Source organism: Syngnathus floridae, chromosome 15, assembly GCF_059516105.1.
Source record: "Syngnathus floridae isolate MCC-2025c chromosome 15, RoL_Sflo_1.0, whole genome shotgun sequence".
Classification (NCBI taxonomy): domain Eukaryota; kingdom Metazoa; phylum Chordata; class Actinopteri; order Syngnathiformes; family Syngnathidae; genus Syngnathus; species Syngnathus floridae.
In genome coordinates, this window is record NC_142427.1 from 3,899,973 (window position 1) to 3,922,724 (window position 22,752).

The 22,752-nt window shown below is 47.4% G+C and overlaps 3 protein-coding genes across 8 annotated transcripts; 1 reads left to right on the top strand and 2 right to left on the bottom strand.

Moving 5' to 3' along the window:
* Window positions 1-16,182, bottom strand: ovca2 (OVCA2 serine hydrolase domain containing). Of its 2 annotated transcripts, none has more exons than XM_088397928.1 (3): window positions 15,480-16,182; window positions 328-628; window positions 1-241 (listed from the first exon to the last, which is right to left on the bottom strand). In XM_088397928.1, the coding sequence occupies exons 1-3, from the start codon at window positions 15,640-15,642 to the stop codon at window positions 43-45; spliced, it is 663 nt and encodes a 220-aa protein (XP_088254054.1). In that variant the 5' UTR covers window positions 15,643-16,182; the 3' UTR covers window positions 1-42. The 2 variants fall into 2 exon arrangements, with proteins under 2 accessions (XP_088254054.1, XP_088254055.1); XM_088397929.1 differs by having other exon boundaries at window positions 15,495-16,176.
* Window positions 15,393-19,962, top strand: LOC148385926 (uncharacterized). 3 transcript variants are annotated; one of them, XM_088397930.1, is made up of 8 exons: window positions 15,397-16,264; window positions 16,541-16,619; window positions 16,937-16,986; window positions 17,057-17,117; window positions 17,189-17,247; window positions 17,384-17,442; window positions 18,436-18,520; window positions 19,157-19,962. In XM_088397930.1, the coding sequence occupies exons 1-8, from the start codon at window positions 16,176-16,178 to the stop codon at window positions 19,233-19,235; spliced, it is 561 nt and encodes a 186-aa protein (XP_088254056.1). In that variant the 5' UTR covers window positions 15,397-16,175; the 3' UTR covers window positions 19,236-19,962. The 3 variants fall into 3 exon arrangements, with proteins under 3 accessions (XP_088254059.1, XP_088254056.1, XP_088254058.1); XM_088397932.1 differs by having other exon boundaries at window positions 15,399-16,264; window positions 17,387-17,442; XM_088397933.1 differs by lacking the exons at window positions 16,937-16,986; window positions 17,057-17,117 and having other exon boundaries at window positions 15,393-16,264.
* On the bottom strand, window positions 19,931-22,629 carry bacc1 (BPTF associated chromatin complex component 1). 3 transcript variants are annotated; one of them, XM_088397926.1, is made up of 7 exons: window positions 22,472-22,629; window positions 21,565-21,659; window positions 21,393-21,494; window positions 20,988-21,036; window positions 20,825-20,894; window positions 20,500-20,589; window positions 19,931-20,326 (listed from the first exon to the last, which is right to left on the bottom strand). In XM_088397926.1, exons 1-7 carry the CDS (start codon window positions 22,601-22,603, stop codon window positions 20,262-20,264), a joined length of 603 nt encoding a protein of 200 aa, XP_088254052.1. In that variant the 5' UTR covers window positions 22,604-22,629; the 3' UTR covers window positions 19,931-20,261. The 3 variants fall into 3 exon arrangements, with proteins under 3 accessions (XP_088254052.1, XP_088254053.1, XP_088254051.1); XM_088397927.1 differs by adding an exon at window positions 22,271-22,327 and having other exon boundaries at window positions 20,825-21,036; window positions 22,472-22,625; XM_088397925.1 differs by having other exon boundaries at window positions 20,825-21,036.
* Between the last annotated feature and the right edge of the window lie 123 nt (window positions 22,630-22,752).

Below are 22,752 nucleotides of genomic sequence, written 5' to 3' on the forward strand. Positions count from 1 at the left end.
TGAGAGTTCCAATCATTTAATGCACTTATTGTGTGCCCCTCGTCACTGGAAGCGATCCAGAAAGTTCTGGTAACTTTGCTTGTGAGTGGAGGCGGCCGGGACAAAATGTCCGCCGGTGTGCGCGAGCACGTACGGCTCTCGGAAGACGGAGAGGAGATCCCGGCTCATGTCGGCGGGAATCACACCGTCCTCCAGGCCGAACACGTGCATTGACGGCATCTGGAGCGGGCTGGAGTAGAACCTGAGGAAGGGGCGCAGACAGAGTGCGACATTGTTTAGGCCACAACCCTCACCAGCCCCTGCCTGCAAACGTTTTGCCAGCCTTACCCGAGGTGTTGCACGCAGGCGCTGCGGAAGGCGGCCACCAGGATGGCGAAGCGAAAGGCAAAGTCCGGCTCGGTGTTGGACTCCTGCAGCGCGCACAGCATGGCTACCAGAGCGGCGCCTTGGCTGAAGCCCAGCACGCCATCGAACGGTCCGTCCTGCTGCACCGCCTGTCTCAGCGCCGCCACGCTCTCGTCCAGGCCTGCGCCCCGTTCACAAGGCTGCTGGGCGCTGAAAGTCCGGGCCACAGGGTCCGAGAACCACCAGCCTCGGGCGTACCGGTTCCCGTCGGTGCCGTCGCCCTCTTGAGCATGAAAGTAGACATGTTGTTTTGAGAGAGAAAAAAAATCACACCAACAATTAAAAAGGATATCAAATGATTTGTTAGCAGGAATTTCAATTAGGCTGAGAAACCATTCTCAGACCACTGTGCACTGACTTTTACTGACTATAGTGTCGTCAAAAAATGCTCAATTACATTGTCCCCAACTGCAGACCAACAACCGTACATTGATGCCTATCGGCGAAACGATGAATTGAATACAGTGGTACCTCTACATACGAACGCCTATAATTACAACCTTTTCGAGATTCGAACAGGAGTCTCGCTATTTTTTTGCATCTACTTACGAACCAGTTTTCGACTTCCGAAATGACCCCCCTGCCTTGTCTCTTTTGGTCCACCATTCCCTGTTCGTCTCTGTGCGTTAGTGTAAAAACAAATAGTGTAGTCGGGTATGTCTCCTAAGACTATCGACAGAGACTCAAAATCATAAAGGAGCTTGGCAAATGCATGAGTATCATCGAGCTTGCAACAAAGTATGGCTGGTGTTGTGCCAAAGTTGGTATCCCCTGCTGCAGGAGTGAAAGGCGGAAACAGTTGCCATGCAGCAGACAGTACCAGCTTATTTTCAATAAAAAACATGAACACTTTTTGTTGTTTGTCAATTTCCATCTTTAGAAGCTTGCTCCGTTGTTTTTCTTTCCTTTCTTTCTCACACGCGTTTTGAGCAAAATACGTTCAATGACCACTCACAGAGTCGGAAAACTCATTAATTTAACCAAAAAGTAATGATGAGTACGTGAGCGTGCACATTGCCTGGACTATGTGGAAGCATACAATAATTTATTAGCCTGACTTTTTCTGTTTCTTCTCATGGGTATTTTTTTAGCAAGTGTAGAAAATAACAGATATCCCCTTCCCTAAGCAATGTTAGGAGGTCAAGAATAAAGTGACATTTATTTATTTTTTATTTTTAATAAAAGTTTGAACAAGCATTAATAAAACTGTTGTTTTGGTTTTCTGTGCGTTTTACACATAGGGCAAAAAGTGTGACTTTTGGGATAGTCCAGCGTGCATTATTTGCTTTTACAGTGATTCCTATGGGAAACCTTGCTTATACTTACAAACGTTTCTACTTACATACCCGATTGCGGAACTAATTAAGTTTGTTAGAAGAGGGACCACTGTACTCCTCTTACACGCTGAAGGCAATTTCACACACTGGCCAACAAGTCGATTGCAGGGCTGAAACAATGACGGGGATAGGATACTTCCCAAACACTATATTGAGATTTTTAAAGTTGACTCGTGAGGTGCAACGAGTCATTGACAACTTTTCACTCATCATGGGTGAATGAGTAATACCAATTAATTCTTGACAGTCTCTTTGACTGTCTTATCATTTTGTTGTACCATACAACACTAACATTATCCTTCTTCATAACGGTGATAATTGTTAACAGGATTTCAATTCAGTTTAAGGAAAAAACTAATTTACTAAGTAGTAAAGCGCTCAGTCACGGAACTGACGTCTTTCGGCTGGGAAGCATAGTGCGCCAACCTGTGGCCACCGAATAAACTGCGCTTTCTGTCATTTTTGCGTCTCGTATTTACTGGGTCAGGGGTCACCAACACGGTGCCCGCGGGCACCAGGTCGCCCGTGAGGACCGCATGAGTCGCCCGCAGGACGGTTCTAAAATTAGCACAAATAGCAGCACTTGTCAGTGAGCTGCATCTATTTATTTTACAGTCAAACCTCGGTTTTCAAATTTCCCGGTTCTCGAACAAATCGGAATTCGAACAAAAATATTCGAGATTTTTTTGCTTCGGTTGTCGAACAAAATTCGGAAGTCGAACCTCGCGAGATGAGCCGGGAGGATCCGAGAAAACCAGACCGCACGGCCCGGATACTGACTGACTCTGTTGTTATTGTATTTTCGTTACTTTGAGGTTTACATAACCCCTAATCATACCTCCAAAGAAAGCAAGTGGGAGCAGTAAAGCCACCCTAAAACACAAAGACGCTCTTAAAGCCATGCGACAGTGAGCGCCCGGCGCGCTGCGGTTGCGCGATCGGACCAAATTAAGCTCCCTGCGCACTTAGGTCCACTTAAATTTTGGAAAGTACATCAGACCTTTAAAAATATTTTCTAAATTTTAGCGACGGCTCTGTCACAATAATGCGACCAGCGCGGTGCAGTTGCACGGTCGGCGACGCGCTACTGTTGCGCGTTCGGCGGTGCGCTGCAGTTGCGCGATCGAGCAAATATGCACAAATGTAAAAATGCTTTAAAAAAAGGTGTTTTTTTTTGTCTTGAAACGGATTAAAGTTTTTTCCATTATTTGTAATGGGAAAAGTAGATTCGGAATTCGACCGATTCGCTTCTCGAACCACCTTCTGGAATGGATTGTGGTCAAAAACCAAGGTTTGACCGTATTTTTGCTATTCTTGTTAAAATCACACATGTGAACTGGAAATGACAATAATAACACATAGTGAAAGCCAAATTGAGCAAATTGGCTATTTCAGAATGTGTCAAACTGGTAGCCCTTTGGCTTAATCAGTACCCAGGAAGTTGCTCTCGGTTTAAGAAAGGTTGGTGATCCCTGTGCTAGGTGGTGTGGGGAAAACAGCGTTTTTTTTTGCCAACGGAATGATTAGGAAGCAATTCTGCAACGTAACGCGATGCAGGGTCATCATTATTTCACAGTGACTTCCAACAAAAAGATGCTGGGGTGGGGGGATTGTAGGGCCGGCCGGTGATACATGTCAACTTGCTCCCACGTTATCTTGCTTCCCGTCTCGAGTTACGACTGTTAGGATAAAGCGAGTTGCGCAGTTTTGTGTTTTGCGACTGCAGATTCGTCACAAGTGACATGGAACTTGCTTGATTGCAAAACTGTTCAAATTCTCAATAAAAACGTTGAACAAAACTTCTCGTTTACATTTCCGACTGGCTGCAAGAAATAGTAAACACTAAAAAAAAATTAAAAATAGAACAGTCATCAGCGGGATTTGAACCCGTGACGTAGAGAAATAAAGGAGAGATCACTCGGTGACTTCACTGACTTAACTGCTATGCTATCGTATACTCACTGCAATTGGAATAAATTATCTTCAATATACCAAAAACTAAATTACCCGGCGAGGGTACGCATTGATCTGATGCCTTGTGTAAACCCGCCCATGTTAACTGCCCTGCGAGCATTTTGACGTCTAATAGACATCTATATGCTACCCAGACGGCTCAGCTAAAACCTGTCTAAAAATGGTCTAAAAGTGGTGGTAGCTATAGCCTCTTTTTAAATGACTAATGCCTACAAAAAAAAAACTCTTACTTTTCCCTGTCATGGGCGTTTCACATTCACTTCCTAGCTGTTGAAGAATGAAGCAAATGTTAGGTGCAAGATTCAAATTAACCATTCTCTAATGATAAACTTTGAAAAAAAAAATGATGGCATTCTGTCTGTGCCTTTGAATGTGGTGCAAACCAATTTGACTGTTGTACATATCCAATCACGCTATTTTAAAATAGTATTGATAAAATTGATTGTTCTACAAGTTGTCATCCAATTGATGAAAATGTACAGGCTAAACCTGGGTTTTATTTTGGACTTTGACATCCGCCCCGGTTTCCGGAGTGTGAAAGTCAAGGCAATGACATGTCATGAATGCAAGTTCCATATTGAAGATTGCAATTACGACATACGCTTTTTGCATATGCTCGACAGTAGCTATCCATCCATCCATCCATCCATCTTCTTCCGCTTATCCGGGGTCGGGTCGCGGGGGCAGCAGCTTTAGGAGGGACTCCCAGACTTCCCTCTCCCCAGCCACTTCATCCAGCTCATCCCGGGGGATCCCAAGGCGTTCCCAGGCCAGCTGAGAGACATAGTCTCTCCAGCGCGTCCTGGGTCGTCCCCGGGGTCTCCTACCGGTGGGACATGCCCGGAACGCGTCCAGGAGGCATCCTGATAAGATGCCCGAGCCACCTCATCTGGCTCCTCTCAACGTGGAGGAGTAGCGACTCTACTCCGAGTCTCTCCCGGATGACCGCGCTTCTCACCCTATCTCTAAGGGAGAGCCCGGACATCCTGCGGAGAAAACTCATTTCGGCCGCTTGTATCCGAGATCTCGTTCTTTCGGTTACGACCCATAGCTCGTGACCATAGGTGAGGGTAGGAGCGTAAATCGACCGGTAAATTGAGAGCTTTGCCTTTTGGCTCAGCTCTCTCTTCACCACAACGGACCGGTACAGGGTCCGCATTACTGCCGACGCTGCACCGATCCGCCTGTCGATCTCACGCTCCATCCTCCCCTCACTCGTGAACAAGACTCCAAGATACTTGAACTCCTTCACTTGGGGCAGGATCTCATCCCCGATCCGGAGAAGGCATTCCACCCTTTTCCGATCGAGGACCATGGACTCGGATTTGGAGGTGCTGACCCTCATCCCGACCGCTTCACACTCGGCTGCGAACCGTTCCAGCGAGAGCTGGAGATCACGGCCTGAAGAAGCCAACAGCACCACGTCATCTGCAAAAAGCAGAGACGCGATGCTGAGGTCCCCAAACCGGACCCCCTCAACGCCTCGGCTGCGCCTAGAAATTCTGTCCATAAAAATTATGAACAGAATCGGTGACAAAGGGCAGCCTTGGCGGAGTCCAACCCTCACTGGGAACAAATCCGACTTACTGCCGGAAATGCAGACCAGACTCTGGCATCGGTGATACAGGGACCGAACCGTCCTTATCAGTTGGCTCGGCACCCCGTACTCCCGAAGCACCCTCCACAGAACCTCCCGAGGGACACGGTCGAACGCCTTCTCCAAGTCCACAAAACACATGTGGACTGGTTGGGCGAACTCCCATGCACCCTCGAGGATCCTGCCGAGGGTGTAGAGCTGGTCCACTGTTCCACGGCCAGGACGAAAGCCACACTGCTCCTCCTGAATCCGAGGTTCGACCTCCCGACGGACCCTCCTCTCCAGCACCCCTGAATAGACCTTACCAGGGAGGCTGAGGAGTGTGATTCCCCTGTAATTGGAACACACCCTCCGGTCCCCCTTCTTAAGGAGGGGAACCACCACCCCAGTCTGCCAATCCAGAGGCACTGTCCCCGATGTCCACGCAACGTTGTAGAGGCGTGTCAGCCTTGACAGCCCCACAACATCCAGAGCCTTTAAGAACTCCGGGCGGATCTCATCCACCCCCGGGGCCTTGCCACCGAGGAGTTTTTTAACTACCTCAGTGACTTCGACCCCAGAGATTGGAGAATCCGCCTCAGAGTCTCCAGGCCCTGCTTCCTCAATGGAAGGCGTGTAGGTGAAATTGAGGAGGTCTTCGAAGTATTCTCCCCACCGACTCACGACGTCCCGAGTCGAGGTCAGCAGCACGCCATCCCCACTGTAAACAGTGTTGCCGTTGCACTGCTTCCCCCTCCTGAGACGCCGGATGGTGGACCAGAATTTCCTCGAAGCCGTCCAAAATTCATTCTCCATGGCCTCACCAAACTCCTCCCACGCCCGGGTTTTTGCCTCAGCAACCGCCGAAGCCGCGTTCCGCTTGGCCATCCGGTACCTGTCAGCTGCCTCCGGAGTCCCGCAGGTCAAAACGGCCCGATAGGACTCCTTCTTCAGCTTGACGGCATCCCTTACCGCCGGTGTCCACCAGCGGGTTCGGGGATTGCCGCCACGACAGGCACCCACGACCTTACGGCCACAGCTCCGGTCGGCCGCCTCAACAATGGAGGCGCGGAACATGGTCCACTCAGACTCAATGTCCCCCGCCTCCCCCGGGACGTGGGAAAAGCTCTGCCGGAGGTGGGAGTTGAAGCTCTTCCTGACAGGAGATTCTGCCAGACGTTCCCAGCAGACCCTTACAGAGCGTTTGGGTCTGCCAGGTCGGACCGGCATCTTCCCCCACCATCGGAGCCAACCCACCACCAGGTGGTGATCAGTTGACAGCTCCGCCCCTCTCTTCACCCAAGTGTCCAAAACATGCGGCCGCAAATCCGATGACACGACTACAAAGTCGATCATCGAACTGCGGCCTAGGGTGTCCTGGTGCCAAGTGCACACATGGACACCCTTATGTTTGAACATGGTGTTCATTATTGAAAATCCGTGTCGAGCACAGAAGTCCAACAATAGAACACCGCTCGGGTTCAGATCAGGGGGGCCGTTCCTCCCAATCACGCCCTTCCAGGTCTCACTGTCATTGCCCACGTGAGCATTGAAGTCACCCAGTAGAACGATGGAGTCCCCAGAAGGAGCGCTCTCCAGCACTTCCTCCAGGGACCTCAAGAAGGGTGGGTACTCTGAGCTGCCGTTTGGTGCATAGACACAAACAACAGTCAGGACCCGTCCCCCCACCCGAAGGCGGAGGCAACCCTCTCGTTCACCGGGGTGAACCCCAATGTGCAGGCGCCCAGCCGGGGGGCAATAAGTATACCCACACCTGCTCGACGCCTCTCACCGTGGGCAACTCCAGAGTGGAAGAGAGTCCAGCCCCTCTCGAGAGGGCTTGTACCGGAACCCAAACTGTGTGTGGAGGCTAGTCCGACTATATCTAGTCGGAATCTTTCTGCCTCGCACACCAGCTCGGGCTCCTTTCCAGCCAGAGAGGTGACATTCCATGTCCCAAGAGCCAGCTTCTGCAGCCGGGGATCAGACCGCCAAGGTCCCTGCCTTTGGCTGCCGCCCAGCTCACATTGCACCCGACCCCTTTGGCCCCTCCCACAGGTGGTGAGCCCATGGGAAGGGGGACCCACGTTTCCATTTCGGGCTATGCCCGGCCGGGCCCCATGGGCGAAGGCCCGGCCACCAGACGCTCGCCTTCGAGCCCCGCCTCCAGGCCTGGCTCCAGAGGGAGGCCCCGGTGACCCGCGTCCGGGCGAGGGAAAACAAAGTCCATTTATGTTTTTCATCATAAGGGGCTTGGGTGAGCCGCGCATTGTCTGACCCCTCACCTAGGACCCGTCTGCCATGGGTGACCTTACCAGGGGCATGAAGCCCCCGACAACATGGCTCCTAGGATCATAGGGGCACGCAAACCCCTCCACCACGATAAGGTGACGACTCGCGGAGGGGTCGACAGTAGCTAAGCATACATAAGTATATTCAAACCACCAATAACAGATCAATTTCCAAAGATAACGCAAGGCAGTTGTGATTACTTCTACAACAGTGGTTCTTAACCTGGGTTTGATCAAACCCAAGGGGTTCGGTGAGTCGGCAGAGCTGGTATGCTATTCAGTACACCATTTACTGGTGGTTTTGGCACTGTGGGCAGGTGCCAGATCATGCTGGAAAATGAAATCATCATTTCCATAGAGCTTTTCAGCAGACGGAAGCATGTAGTGCTCTAAAATCTCTTGGTACACAGCTGCATTTACTCTGGACTTGATGAAACACAGTGGACCAACACCAGCAGCTGACATGGCTCCCCAAACCATCGCTGACTGTGGGAACTTCACATTGGATTTCAAGCAACTTGGATTTTGGTTCTCTCCAGCCTTTCTCCAGACTCTGGCGCCTTGACTTTCAAATGAAACAAAATACTTGCTATCGCCTGAAAAGAGGACTTTGGACCACTCTGAAACTGTCCAGTGCTTCTTTTCCATAGCCCAAGTCAGATGCATATTCCGTTGTCTTGAGTTCAGAAGTGGCTTGACCATGGAAATAAGGCTATTGTAGCCCATTTCCCGGACACATCTGTGAACTGTGGCTTTTGATACCTGGACTCCAGCTTCAGTCCACTGTCTTTGAAGCTACCCCAAATTCTGGAAGCGACTATTCTTCACAATGCTGTTAAGGCTGCGGTCATCTCTCTTGGTTGTGCAGCGTTTCCTGCCACATTTCCCCCTTACAACAGACTTTTTGTGGATGTGGTTTGAAACTGAACTCTGTGAACAGCTTGCTCTTTGAGAATTTTTTTTTTGTGTCTTACCCTCCTGATGGAGCGAACATTCTACCACTAGGCCACTGAGCTGGTTACTTTTTTGCCAATAATTCAGTAAAGCAATCAAAACTTCCCTCCTGTGTTCTGACCGACATCCAGGGGCGAAAAGAGCATAACCATCCGAGCCAATCCCCTATACAGTCCTCAGGCTCCCCAACAATAGCGGTAGCAGTTTGCATTATTTTATCGCAATGTTTTTCCTTATTCAGATTTGTTTCAAGACTACAGTTACAGTTAGACTTTACTTTGATGGTTAATGCAGTTATTGCAATTTTGTTGTTTTATCACAGTAGATTGGTTTATTTACATTTCAAAAACCAGAAGCCATTTATTTACAAATGTTTAGTCTACATATTTAAATGTTCAGATATTAAGATGTAATATACAGTTTTTGCATGATTTGAATGAGGCAAAATAACATGCTTTTTCTCTCAAATATATTGTTATAATCATTTGTTTCAGATGTAATCATTTTCTGTATAAAAATTAAATTTGGTGTTCAAAAAGTATTTTTTCAAACTTGAGTCAAAAAGCCTTTTTTCAAACTTGAGTCTTGAAAAAGAGGGGGTCGTCTTATAATCAGGGTCATCTTATATTTGGTCCAATACGGTATTTATGCACGTGTCTGCCCCTAGCGTTTTGAACAAAGCAATACCACCACACTTCACACGGACCATTGGTTGTTTTAAACAAAGCAATACAACTTCTGTACATTATATGTACATTTATTTTGTCATCTATTTTAGGTTATTCCATAGGCCTAAAATCAGGTCACAGACATAACCACACTTCACACAGATCAATGGTTGTTTAAAATAAAGCATCACAACTTCTGTACATTATGTATACAACTTACAGAATGGTTTTGGGTTTAATATTTTATATTTGATGGATTTAATTTTGTCGTATATATCTGGGTTATTCCATAGCCCCAATGACACTTTACACGGATCAATGGTTGTTTAAAAACAAAGCAACACAACTTGTTTTGGGTTTAATATGATCATATTTGATGGATTTAATTTTGTCATCTATTCTAGGTTATTCCATATACCTAAAATCAGGTCACAGATATAACCACACTTCACATGGACCAATGGTTGTTTAAAACAAGGGAACACGACTTCTGTACATTATGTATACAACTTACAGAATGGTTTTGGGCTTAATATTTCATATTTGAATATTTAATTTTGTTGTCTATTTTAGGTCTATGTGTAGACCTAAAATAGACGTCTATTTTAGGTTATTCTATAGACCTAAAAACGACGTCTAAATTAGGTCTATGTGTAGACCTAATATAGATGTCTAAATTAGGTCTACACATGGACCTAATACAGACGACGATCAGATTTCAGGAATAACCACACTTCACCCGGATCAATGGTTGTTTAAAACAAAGCAATGCAACCTCTGTTCATTATTTATACAACCTACAGCTGGTTTATGGTTGAATATTTCATATTTAATGGATTTAAATTTGTCGTCTATTTTAAGTCTATATATAGACCTAATTTAGACATGTATTTTAGGTCTATATATAGACGTAATTTAGGCGTCTATTTTAGGTCTATGAAATAACCTAAAATAGACGTCTATATCAGGTTACAGAAATAACCAATTCACATGTATGGATCAATATGCTTGTTAAACACAAATTCAAACAACTTCTGTACATTATTTAAACAACTTACAGCTGGTTCAGACTTTAAAATTTTGAAATATGATCATATTTGATGTTTTTAATTTAGACGTCTATTTTAAGTCTATACCGAGACCTATTTTAGATGTCTAAATTAGATCTATACATAGACCAGACGTCTAATAGACGTCTATGGCTGACAGGGTGGCTCCTCGGAAACAACTTGACATGATCGCGTTACCAGGCTTCACGCCAACCTTGCAGCAGGGCATCATGCATTGATGACAAGATCAACTTTCTAGACACATAACGAATGGGTCCAAGCACCAAAGCAGCGGTGTTATATTGATCAGCTTTGTTTATTAATAGGAGTGTGGCGAGAACAGAATTTCACAAATGGTTGTCTGTCATGCAACGTGCAGAGGGTAAGCGGTGGGATATACAAAGGTTTAAGGTGGTTAAAAGTTAAAGTCCCAATGATCGTCACACACACATCTGGGTGTGGTGAAATCTGTCTTCTGCATTTAACCCATCCTCGTGTGATTTTGATCCATCCCCTGGGGGAGAAAGGAGCAGTGAGCAGCAGCGGTGCCGCGCTCGGGAATCATTTAGTGATCTAACCCCCCAATTCCAACCCATGATGCTGAGTGCCAAGCAGGGAGGCAATGGGTCCCATTTTTATAGTCTTTGGTATGACCCGGCCGGGGTTTGAACCCACAACCTTCCAGGCTCAGGGTGGACACTCTACCACTACTTCACTGAGCTGGTACACTTGCACAGACCCCCAGCCAAGGATGATTTATTGTTGACATTCAAAAGTCAGAGGCATTTGAATCAGGGCTGTGGACTCGGACTCGGGGACTCGGACTCGGTCGAACTCGGTCATTTTTGCCGGAATCGGACTCGGTGCTGATTTTGACCAAGTCCACCGAGTCCGACAATAAAAAAAATACGTTCAATTTTATTTTCATCATGCTGCTGAGAATGCGCGTAGGAATACTGTCCACAGCCCTGCTTACGATCAATGCGGCCACGTTGAGTTGCACTTAGGCTAATGTTTACATTATGTACCTATGTCAAGGACGATTATGTCACCCAGCTTATATCATTATTTAGATTTTGATCTAAATTAGCCTTGAATAAAGACTAAGCAGTCACATGAATTAACAGAAAAAATGGACAGCCGGACTCGGACGTCAAGAGGCCGGACTCAGACTCAGTGCAAAAATCCGACCGAGTCCACAACCCTGATTTGAATACACGCGCGCCCAATGTTCAAGTTTGTTTGCACCACCATGTCAGGGATGATGTCAATGCATGGATTTTGAAATAGTAGTGTAAGGACCGTTAAAATGTGATGAATAGAGGCAAACAACTGTAAAGTCAATATAGGTGAATTTTACTTGTGTAACACAAACGTAATAACACAATAGAACATAAATTAGACTCGCTCGAGGAAGCTGTCAAACCAACCTTTTAAACCAAGAGTAGTTCCTGGGAACTGATTAAGGCAAAGGGCTACCAGTTTGACACACACTTCTGAAATAGCCAATTTGCTCAATTTGGCTTTCACTTTGTGTTATTATTGTCATTTCCAGTTCACATGTGTGATTTGAACAAGAATAGCAAAAATACAGTCAAACCTTGGTTTTTGACCACAATCCCTTCCAGAAGGCGGTTCGAAAAGCGAATCGGTCGAATTCCGAATTTAGTTTTCCCATTACAAATAGTGGAAATTTTTTTTATCCGTTTCAAGACAAAAAACCCCGCCTTATTTAAGCATTTTTTCATTTGCGCATATTTGTTTGATCGCGCAACTGCAGCGCACCGCCGAACGCGCACCGCTCTGGTCGCATTATTGTGACAGAGCCGTCGCTGAAATTTAGAAAATATGTTAAAAGTCCTTATGTACTTTCCAAAATTTAAGTGGACCTAAGTGCGCAGGGAGCTTAATTTTGTCCGATCACGCAACTGCAGCGCACCGCCGTACGCGCAACTGCATCGCGCTGGTCGCATCATTGTGACAGAGCCGTCGCTAAAATTTAGAAAATATTTTTAAAGTCCTGATGTACTTTCCAAAATTTAAGTGGACCTCAGTGCGCAGGGAGCTTAATTTGGTCCGATCGCGCAAACGCGGCGCGCCGGGAGCTCACTGTCCCATTGCTTTAGGAGCGTCTTTGTGTTTTAGGATGGCTTTACTGCTCCCACTTGTTTCCTTTGGAGGCATGATTAGGGGTTATATAAACCTCAAAGTAACGAAAATACAATAACAACGGACTCAGTCGTTATCCGGGCCGCGCGGTCGGGTTTTCTCGGGTTCTCCCGTCTCATCTCGCGAGGTTCGACCTCCGAATTTTGTTCGACAACCGAAGCAAATAAATCTCGAATTTTTTGTTCGAATTCCGATTTGTTCAAGAACCGGGACGTTCGAAAACCGAGGTTTGAGTGTTAAATAAATACACTGGTCAAAAAAATTAAAGGAACACTTTGAAAACACATCAGATTTCAATGGTGAAACTTTTTTGGGGGGGGTATCTATACTGATATGGACAGTTTAATGTCTCAGGAACAAAAGGATGCCACATCTTTTGATGGAAATAAAGGTTTTCAGCCTACAGAGGGCTCAGTATACAGACACCCCAAAAATCAAAGTGAAAAAATGATATGGCAGGCTCGTCCTTTTTGCCTAAATTCAATTTCTGCAACTCAAAATTCTTTTCAATATCTTTTGTGGCCGCCACGAGCTTGTATGCATGCTTGACAACGTCGCGGCATGCTCCTAATGAGACGACGGATGGTGTCTTGTGAGTTGATCTGTCTAAGGGCATCAGTGAGCTCCTGTAAAGTCTGAGGAGCAACCTGGCAGTGTATGATGGGCCAAAACATTATGTCCCAGAGGTGTTCTATCGGGTTTAGATCAGGTGATCGTGAGGGCCATTCAATTGTGTCAATTCCTTCATCCTCCAGATACTGTCTGCATACTCTTGCCACATGAGGCCGGGCATTGTTGTGGATCAGGAGGAACCTAGGACCTACTGCACCAGCGTAGGGTCTGACCATGGGTGCAAGGATTTCATCCCGATACCTAATGGCAGTCAGACTGCAGTTCCCTAGCCTGTAGAGGTCTGTTCGTCCCTCCATGGAAATGGCTCCCCAGACCATCACTGACCCACCACCAAACCAGTCATGCTGAATGATGTTGCAGGCAGCATAGAGCTCTCCTTGGTTTCTCCAGACCCTTTCACGTCTATCACAGCTGCTCAAGGTAAACCTGCTCTCATCTGTGAAAAGCACAGGGCGCCAGTGGCGGACTTGCCAATTCTGGTGTTCTATGGCAAATGCCAATCGAGCTCCACGGTGCTGAGCAATGAGCACAGGAGACACTACAGGACGCCGCTTAGGCAGTGCTCAACCTGTTCCTCCTTGCACAAAGCAGCAGATATCGGTCCTGCTGATGGAACGAGGACCGTCTACGGCCCTGTCTAGCTCTCCTAGAGTAACTGCCTGTCTCCTGGAATCTCCTCCATGCTCTGGAGATTGTACTGGGAGACACCTCTAATCTTCTTGCAACAGCATGTGCCATCCTGGACAATCTGTGCAACTTCAGGAGGGTGAAGAAATCGCCTCATGCTCCCAGTCGTGATAATGACTCTAGCTAAAGACAACACGTGGAAAAACAGTTAAAAAAGATCAAGAGGGAGGAACTTGAAATGGCCTCCACCAGCAAAATCAGTCCTGTTTTGGGGACCATCTCGTTGTAGCCCCTCTAGTGCACCTGTTGTTAATTCCATCAACACCAATGCAGCTGAAACTGATTAACAACCCCCTCTGCCACGTACCTGACCAAAACCTTATCAGAAAAGTCTAAATAAATTCATGCCATACCCTGATAAAAAAATGTTCCTTTAATTTTTTTGAGCAGTGTAGATGCAGCTCACTGACAAGTGCCGCTATTTGAGCTAATTTTAGAACAGTCCTGCGGGCGACTCTTGCGGTCCTCACGGGCGACCTGGTGCCCGGCGGGCACCGTGTTGGTGACCACTGCTCTAAGGACTTTTGAATGCCAACATTGTGCAAAGATTGCTCTGATGTCAAACTTAACAGAACAATAAATATTCCTTGGCTGAGGGGGCTGTGCAAGTGTACCACCTTTTCAGTGGTAAACTTTTGTATATCCCACCGCGCGTCGCATGACAGTCAACCTTTTGTGAAATTCTGTTCTCTCCACACTCCTATTAATACGCAAAGCCGATCAACATAACACCGCTGCTTTAGTGCTTGGACCCATTCGTTATGTGTCTAGAAAGTTGATCATGTCACAAATGCATGATGCCCTGCAGCGAGGTGGGCGTGAAGCCTGGGAACGCGACCATGTCAAGTTGTTTCTGAGACCTGCGTGAAGCTGGCCCCCCACCCCACGCAAAATTTAAGGAAAATAGTCTGTTTTGTTTGTGCTTCATTTGTGCTGGCTTGTGCAGCAAAAATGTTCGTTTGTGCTGCTTCGGTTTTTTAGTTAAAAAAGATTATTTTATAGGCCATCCAGAGTTCACCCATCTGCTCCAAATGAACCCAAAATGGGACCGTTTGTTTGTGCTGGTTTGTGCAGCAAAACTTTTCGTTTGTGCTGCTTCCGTTTCGTCGATATTACACTTTTATTTTATAGCAATGACGTCACCCAGCCCCCCATTTTCCTCCAAATGGACCCAAAATGGTACCGTTCGTTTGTGCTTCGTTTGTGCAGCAAAAATTTTTGTTTGTGCTGCTTCGGTTTCGTAGATATTACACATTTCATTTATAGAGGAGCCAGTTAACATGGGCGGGTAGACACAAGGCATCATATCAACGCGTACCCTCGTCGGGTAATCAGTTTTGGCAATATTGAAGATAATTTGTTCCAGTTGCAGTGACTATACGATAGCACAGCAGTTAAGGCGGTGCAAAGTGAGCTGTCCTTTATTTCTTTACGTCACGGGTTCAATTCCCGCTGATGACTGTTGTATTTTTTTTTTTTTTTTTTTTTAGTGTTTGCTATTTCTTGCAGCCAGTCGGAAATGTAAACGAGACGTTTCGTTAAACGTTTTAATTAAGAATTTGAACAGTTTTGCAATCAGGCAAGTTCCATGTCGCTTGTGACGAATCTGCAGTCGCGAAAAACAAAACTTCGCCACTCGCTTTACCCTAACAGTCGTAACGCGAGACGGGGAGCAAGATAACTTGGGAGCAAGTTGATGTGTAACACCGCCCAGCCTAACTTTGAAGTGCGATTACCTCGATTTAGCTCACCTTCGCCTTGGACCAGCAAGTGCGGCGCGTTCACGTAAACCAATTCAGCCTTGTTCTTGAGGAGCTTCCTCAGTGCACCAGTCTTCTCCCGGAACGAGGCGCCGTTCTGCCGGTAGCCGTGAACGCACAACACTCTTACAGGCGCCATGCAAAGGAGGAGCTCACAGAGCTGGCTAACTGGCTGATGGCTGAACGTGAAAGCACTGAAACACGTGACATGAGGTTCCACGTAGCAAAGGGGTGAAAGGTCAAGGCTGCTGCTGGTGTCCTCTTTAGCTTCTCTTTGCCGTTGCGATCATAGACAACACGCACGCATTGCGGAAGTTGAAAAAAAAGCGTGCCGACTGCAGAACAAAGTCGGACCCGTCCTGCTGACTTTTGGACCTCATGCCCCGACACAACTTTTTTTTGCGGGATTCGACACTCTTCTGGCGTCGTTGCGGATTTTAACTGTGGCTCGGAATCGTCGTCGGATCGGAACCGGGTCGTCGAGGTCTATCTTTTTTAAAGGAGAGGGGGATGCGGTAGAGGAAGGGCCGCGTCCCCATTCGTACTGGCGCTCAAGCGGCGGCTCTCAGTGAGTGAGGCCTGCAGGTCGGGCTTTTAGCGGGCTCGAGTAGAGCCCTCGGTCGCCTGGGAGGCTGCGCGGATCGGCTCTGATCGACGTCCTCTGTTGTCGCGATGGAGCGGATGGAAGTAGACCAGTGCGCAGGCGCAGCTGCCGGGGGTCTACGCAGGTCAATCAGCGCCCCCATGATTACAAGTGTCAGGTTAGTGGTACTGCAGGCTGTAATTAACCCATTGCTATGTAAATTAGAAATTGCTGTATGAATCAGAAAAGGATGAGTCCGCGAACATTCCCGTTTTTGTTTTTTTAAAGACATGTAGTCGTGTGGACTTGAGGCGGGTCTCGGTACTCCTTCAAGATGTCATTTCAGCAATAACAAGTGAACAGTCTCTTTACTTTGTAGCAGCTGGCGTTAACTCCAACATTAGCTCTTAAGGTCACTTTGCATGTTGCCAATACCAGTGTTTGTGTCCATCAGTGAACGGATGGCGGCTTCCTGTCCTGTGTCCTCGCTGCGACAAAGGCGAGTTTCTGTCAACTGTAGCTGTTCGTCACAGGTCAGTTTTTCCATTGCACACTGGCGCTGGGCCAATCATTTCAGATTATTAGGATTTTTTTTACCTATTCAGGGGCTTCATGGTAGAAAATGCATCTTTGCTCATGGGCACTTTAATGCTATAGCTCACAACATTTCTGACCACTCTTCAAAAAAGTTAGTTTGGTATTAGGAGAAATGACATGAATCCTGAATGGTGGAAGAACCAAAAAGCAAAATTTGCTCGGACTGGCTTGTGCACTATTTGACTTCCGTGACTGCAAGCTTTCATTTTGTGTGCGTCCATCCGCCACCAGTTAACAGGACGTTTGTGCGCAGGAGGACAACATGGAGGCATTACTCCAAGGGACCCCACCTCACAGACTCAGGTGGCCATGCCCCCAGACGGCTCCACCCATTTGCGGCCACTGACGTTCACACTTGCCGTTTGCCTTCCAGAGTTCCCCGTCAGTTTCCGGCTCCGTCTGACAGCCACTGGCAACAGCAGCCGCCGGCCGAGGTGGCGTTTGCCTTTACGGCGGTGCGGCGTGTCGACGCCGGCGCTCACGTTTGTGTTTGTGTCATCTTCAGTGGTTCGGCTGGCAGGAAAGCGGCGTGACGCCAAACTCCTCGCCAAGTCCCACTAGGAGGTCAGCCTACGATGGCTCACTCAGCTGCTCCCGACCTCTCTCGCTCTCTTCCTACCTTGATATTTGCAAACGTTCTTTATTCCACTTGACTGTGTAACTCGCTGCCTCTCTGTGTGTTGTCTCCCAACTTGTCCAGCAGAGCCGGGGGCGGAGCCAGCATCAGATGGCCCGCCTTAACGCCGCTCAAACGAAAAGGTTTGGATGTTTTCAGTCCACCGTGACTTTTTGACATAATGCTACCTTAATTCAGGAGTGCTCTAACCCGCAAATTGTAGTTTTCGTCATCAAGATGGACCACTTGGGAGGGAGAGCGACTGTCTGACTGGCAAATTTGTGTTGACTTGAATTTAATTAGCCGCCTGCCTGAAACAAGTGGACATTCGGGTTTCTTTGCTACGCGCGGCCACGCCGACTGACTCCAGCTTGTGATGTCACTCCTGACGCTACGCCCCTTAAACACAGAGACCCAAAACGCCAGCTGTTTTTGAGACTTTTGTCAGGGAGTTAATTTGGCTATCACATCGCCTGAAAACTATTTTGATCATCGTTTTGAGACCTTGTGTAACGTCAAATTGTCCAAATTCTCAGAATTTGAGCCTCTGAACGGTCAATGCTCAATGTGTCATCCTTTGTAAAACCAGACCAATTATCTTTTGACTTTTCAAAATGATCAAAGGGGCGCACATCCGCCTCATAGGAGGGTGCAGGTGCGATTCCACCTCCGACCCCTCCCTATGTGGAGTTAGCATGTTCTCCCCGTGCCCGCGTGGGTTTTCTCCGGGCACTCCGGTTTCTTCCCAGATCCCAAGAACATGCATGGTAGGCCGATTGAGCACTCCAAATTGCCCCTAGGTGTGAGTACGAGTGTGCATAGTTGTTCGTCTCTGTGTGCCCTGCGATTGGCTGAACCGATTCAGGGTGTCACCCGCCTACTGCCCGATGACTGCTGGGATACGCTCCAGCATGCCCGCGACCCCCGTGGAGACAAGCGGTATAGAAAATGGATGGATGGAAAATGATCCAATTTGTAAGCAGCTGCTTCTACTTTGGAAACATTGCTTGACAATCGATTGGATATACGAGCGGGCGGGGTTACGAATTTGCTCGCAACGCCACTCCTGAGTCAAGGTAGGACTGCATTGATGTCAACGCGGGTCGTCAATGTCCTCTCTCTATGTCGTCTCTCAGGAGGGGCAGAGTCAGACGGTCCCCCCAAGAAACTTTTTGTGACTGGAGTGTTAGACCCCGCCCACCACAGCAGATATGCACTCAGGTGATACCCAATCATAAGACGATTCCTCGCTTTGTTTGCTTTCGTGCGTTGCCATGTTAGATGCTAATGTTTGCTAATGGTTTGTTAGCCCAAATGCTGGAAGTAACATTGCAAGCTACTTCCGGCAGGCTATGAGTTGGTGCTAACACCTAAAGGTAAATTTGGTTTTGCGAGTGGTGACATTGCAAGCCAAAACCAAAGGCTAATGTCAAAAAGCCAACGGTGGCGATTCAAGTGATTAAAATGAGTTCAGTGTGTTTACAATGCACATAAAACTCTTCAAAACATGTTTTGTCGCCTTGCGGATTTCTATCGATTGGATTTTCATGATCTAGAACAGGGGTAGGCAATTCCGGTCCTCGAGGGCCGGTGTCCTGCATGTTTTCTATATCACCCTGTTGCAACACACCTGATTCAAATGGTCAGATAATTGGCAAGGTCTGCAGAAGCTGGATAACAATCCTGATCATTTGAATCAGGTGTGTTGCAACAGGGTGACATAGAAAACATGCAGGACACCGGCCCTCGAGGACCCAAATTGCCTACCCCTGATCTAGAACATGCCCTCCCCCACAATAAACAGGCTTTCAAGTGAATGTTCACTACTATTGCTCCTCGCTTTGTCTTTGCCCGCAGCGCCTCGGCTGCAGACTCCGCCGCCAGTGGAGGTCCTCAGTTATCCCCACCCAATTTCACCGCCCACTCGCCACGTTGAGTCCACCCTCACCGCCACGCAAGTCCCACTGCGGTGACGACAAGGTCCAGTTAGGTGGGCGGACTGAGCCAATTTGGGAGCGTCTTCGGGCTCAGTCGCCATCTTAAGTCGGATTCCAAATTCTGTGAATTTTTCCAGTTTGGAATGTTTCCAAAGTACCCCAAGTTTCCCTTTCCACCACAAATCGTGACCAGGAGGTCCAATTTTTGTATGCTGCAACTTGATTGCTTGACAATGGCCTGGTCGCAGCAGCAGTGGTGGCATTTTGATTTTGAGGTTTCCCACGAGTGTTACTGTGTACAGCAGCGGTTCTCAAACTTTATGGGACCAGGAACATTTATGGGCTGATCTTGTTTTCACCAATTCACCAAACATAACTTTTTTGTGTACCTCCCACTACCAACCCCAAAAAACAAGTAATTGTTTTTAAGAGCAAAGTAAAGTTGGGCTACGAGAATAACATTGTCGCCTTTCACGTTGGGTTGCAGTTAGACTCTCTTCCGCCTGTGAGTTTCTCAAGCCAAAGATGCTGGAGCCAAAAGCCAGCAGGAGCCCACCCCCACCCCGGATTTCAGTTGGCTCGCGGCCGGCTTCGAAGCGAAGTTTGGCGTTCGCACGCGAAGGTCGGAGGACGCAAGACAAGTTTGTGTAAATAGAAACTGACTTGATGAAGGCGACGCACAAAGAGAAGAAAGTTGTCTGTGAGGAATGAAATATTTTTATGCAACTCAAAGTTTGGATCATTTTGTGTTTTTCACATGGACACTTTTACCCAAACGGACGGTCGCTCATTGTCTGCTGAAAGGATTGCTGTGCGTGCGCTTATGTCAAAACAGACGGAGTGGAAAGTGACAATTTGGAAAGCTACTTGAGCCTTACGTGGTAGTCGCCAAGGTGGTCAGGTTTGAAGATACTAGGGGCAAAGCGGGTAGAAATGCTGACTTGAAATTTTTGTCATTGTGATTCAGGGACTTTCCCTCCTTCCTTTGAACTCAAGGTCAGCTCAGAACCTGCAGGTGGTGTCGGTCAGCGAGAGAGCAGCGGGAGGTCTCCGGGGTTGATGATGAGACTGGAGTCCAGGTTGAGATTTTCTGGGGAGAAGCACAAAAAATGCACGTTGAGCCACCAAAGCCGAGTCTGCTCTGTTTCCATGACGCCAATGGAAAAAACAACAACCAAATAGCTTTTGTTCCATCAGTACAAGCAGGACTCGGCTTCGACAAAGTTTCTTTGTGATGCATTTCAAGGGTAGGCTGAAGCCTACCTTGGTCGAAATTGAGCTTCTTGCCGAGTCCATCCATGTCCACCAAGTCGCTGTTGACGTCTGAGTCGTTGAGGGCGCTCAGCGTCACGTCTGATGACAGCGAAAAAGGTTGAGTGCTAGCAAAACAGCGAGAGCTTTTGCAATCTTTGCCCAAAAGGAGCAAATGCCAGCATTTCCTTGACAATTGTGCCCCAAACTCAACATTTTGATTTGGACACAAATGAATTCTGCAAATTTCAAGTTTCTGATTCGGACAATTGCAAAATGCAGCAATTTGTTGGGAAAAAACAAAAAAGTCAGGCATTTTGGGGGATGAGAGGCATACCTGCCGTTTTCTGCTTCTTGATTGGCGGGGCCAGGGAGGTGGCACTTTGCATTCCTGTCGCCACGACGACCTGCGGGGAGGATGTGGGCACAGCGGTGGGCAGAGTAGGGGGGGCGGCCGCCTTCTTTACGCTCTTCTTGGGGGAATCGACGGCGAGGGGTACCCTGCTGTCCTCGTACAACTTCCTCTTGACCGTGCTCTTGATCTGCGCGCTGCCGTCGCACACAAATTCATCTCATCAAAATGTCCTTTTTTGAAAACAAAAAGGAGCATCTCTTCTGTTGATTCCACTGCATTTTTTGGTATACAAATATCGACTCATTGGTGCATTGTCACAGGCGTACCATGTTAATAAATGCTAACATTAATTTTAGCTTTATAAGTCACCGCATCCCATCACAGTTGAGCAATTATTAGTCCATGTGGCTAAGTAGTACCTGACTGACTTTTTTTTTTAGGACATCAACAGATTAAAGAGGTGTGGAAGCATGTTTTTCTATAAAGTCTGGAAGGCATCTGCATCGGCCTGGCCAACGGACTCGACTGCGACGGCATTGAGCACACATACACGGTGCGATCTTTAATCACGCTGCTGATGCTGTTGAGATCATCCCCAAATCGCCCCACGGCCACCCGCAGCATCTCGATCTCAGTCTCTGTCCATTTGGCCCTGAACACAGGCGGCATTTAATTCAACTGATTTTAGCTTAATGTAGCATAGCGTCAGCAGCTAGGCTTACCCTGCGGGGCTGCTGTCGGACACCGGGTGCAGCTGCATGGTCAGCTCGCCCAGTTTGCTGAAAGCGGCGCCCGCCGCCGAGAAGATCTCGCCTACCTACACCACAATTATACAACAATCACACAAAGGCATCATTTGGAAAGCACGGGGAGGAGAAAAGCCACATCTCACTGACCGTTGTGCAACTTTATCACAGATTGTGTTGCCCGTGAAACGTTATGTAAACAATAGTGATGCAAATGCAACTTTTTGTCAACAACTTTGGTGTGAATTTTGCCAAATGTTGCAAAATGAGCGCATTGTTAATTTGGAACATTTGTTGACAATTTTGTGAATGCAGCATTGTTTAGGAACACTTATGATGGTAATGCGTTAACACCTACGTTGTGAATGAAACATTTTATGAGCAATTACAACAGGAATGCAACTTTGTTGACTTTTGTCACGTCAACTCAAGTTTTTCTACATCGGGATGCACTTGTGTGAACGAGTTTTATTATAATTACGACGCAAATGGGCCATTTTGTTGACAATCGTGATGCAAATGGACCATTTCGAAGGCTTTTGTCACCTTCCTGGTTTAGGACAAAATCTTAAATTGCTCCCAAAAGACCGTCTTACCCTTGACAAGACACTTGTTTGCGTTTGAAAGGCACTTCCAGTACGTCGGCCCACTGACGACCCCTGTTGCCCAATTGCTCATTTACCTTCGCAGAAGCAGACGTCATGTCGACCAACGGTCTGCAGCTCTTCTCTTAGCCGACCTGTCTCGGTCAATGAACAAAAAAAACACACGAGCTAACGCAGCTCGCCGCTAGCTGGCTACCTAGATGACGTTAGCCGGGCTGACTCGTTGCAAACTGGCTGGCGCTTAATTGCGGCGTTTCATGGAGACGCACGTTACATACCTGCATCGACAACGCGCCGACTGAAACTTTATTTGTCGTGGCGAAAGACCTCCATACGATTCCCGAGCAGGAAGAAACGTTAAAACAAAGGGAGGCGGCAGTCGGGATCAATTGGCAAACTCTGGACGCCATTGGATACTCATCGGAAAAGGCGGGGCTTCTTGAGCCAACGCTGCTCATTGGTCGCCTTGTAGCCAATGGCCATGACCGTCGAGTTTTGCAGAACGAGAAGAGAGCGCTTGTAAAATGGTATTCCTAAAACCCGATCCACCCCGACTACG

What these genes read in the sequence shown, in the direction of transcription:
- ovca2 (XM_088397928.1), bottom strand. Translation starts at nt 15,642, where the DNA reads ATGGCGCCTGTAAGAGTGTTGTGCGTTCACGGCTACCGGCAGAACGGC. An exon ending in CGAAGGTGAGCTAAATCGAG is followed by an intron (nt 629 to 15,479) that starts GTAATCGCACTT and finishes TTCATGCTCAAG; the next exon opens with AGGGCGACGGCACCGACGGG. An exon ending in GCCTGCGTGCAACACCTCGG is followed by an intron (nt 242 to 327) that starts GTAAGGCTGGCA and finishes CCCCTTCCTCAG; the next exon opens with GTTCTACTCCAGCCCGCTCC.
- LOC148385926 (XM_088397930.1), top strand. Translation starts at nt 16,176, where the DNA reads ATGGAGCGGATGGAAGTAGACCAGTGCGCAGGCGCAGCTGCCGGGGGT. An exon ending in CCCATGATTACAAGTGTCAG is followed by an intron (nt 16,265 to 16,540) that starts GTTAGTGGTACT and finishes TGTGTCCATCAG; the next exon opens with TGAACGGATGGCGGCTTCCT. An exon ending in ACCCCACCTCACAGACTCAG is followed by an intron (nt 16,987 to 17,056) that starts GTGGCCATGCCC and finishes TTTGCCTTCCAG; the next exon opens with AGTTCCCCGTCAGTTTCCGG.
- bacc1 (XM_088397925.1), bottom strand. Translation starts at nt 22,603, where the DNA reads ATGGCGTCCAGAGTTTGCCAATTGATCCCGACTGCCGCCTCCCTTTGT. An exon ending in GTGATTAAAGATCGCACCGT is followed by an intron (nt 21,037 to 21,392) that starts GTATGTGTGCTC and finishes GTGCGACGGCAG; the next exon opens with CGCGCAGATCAAGAGCACGG. An exon ending in CAAGAAGCAGAAAACGGCAG is followed by an intron (nt 20,590 to 20,824) that starts GTATGCCTCTCA and finishes CGCTGTCATCAG; the next exon opens with ACGTGACGCTGAGCGCCCTC.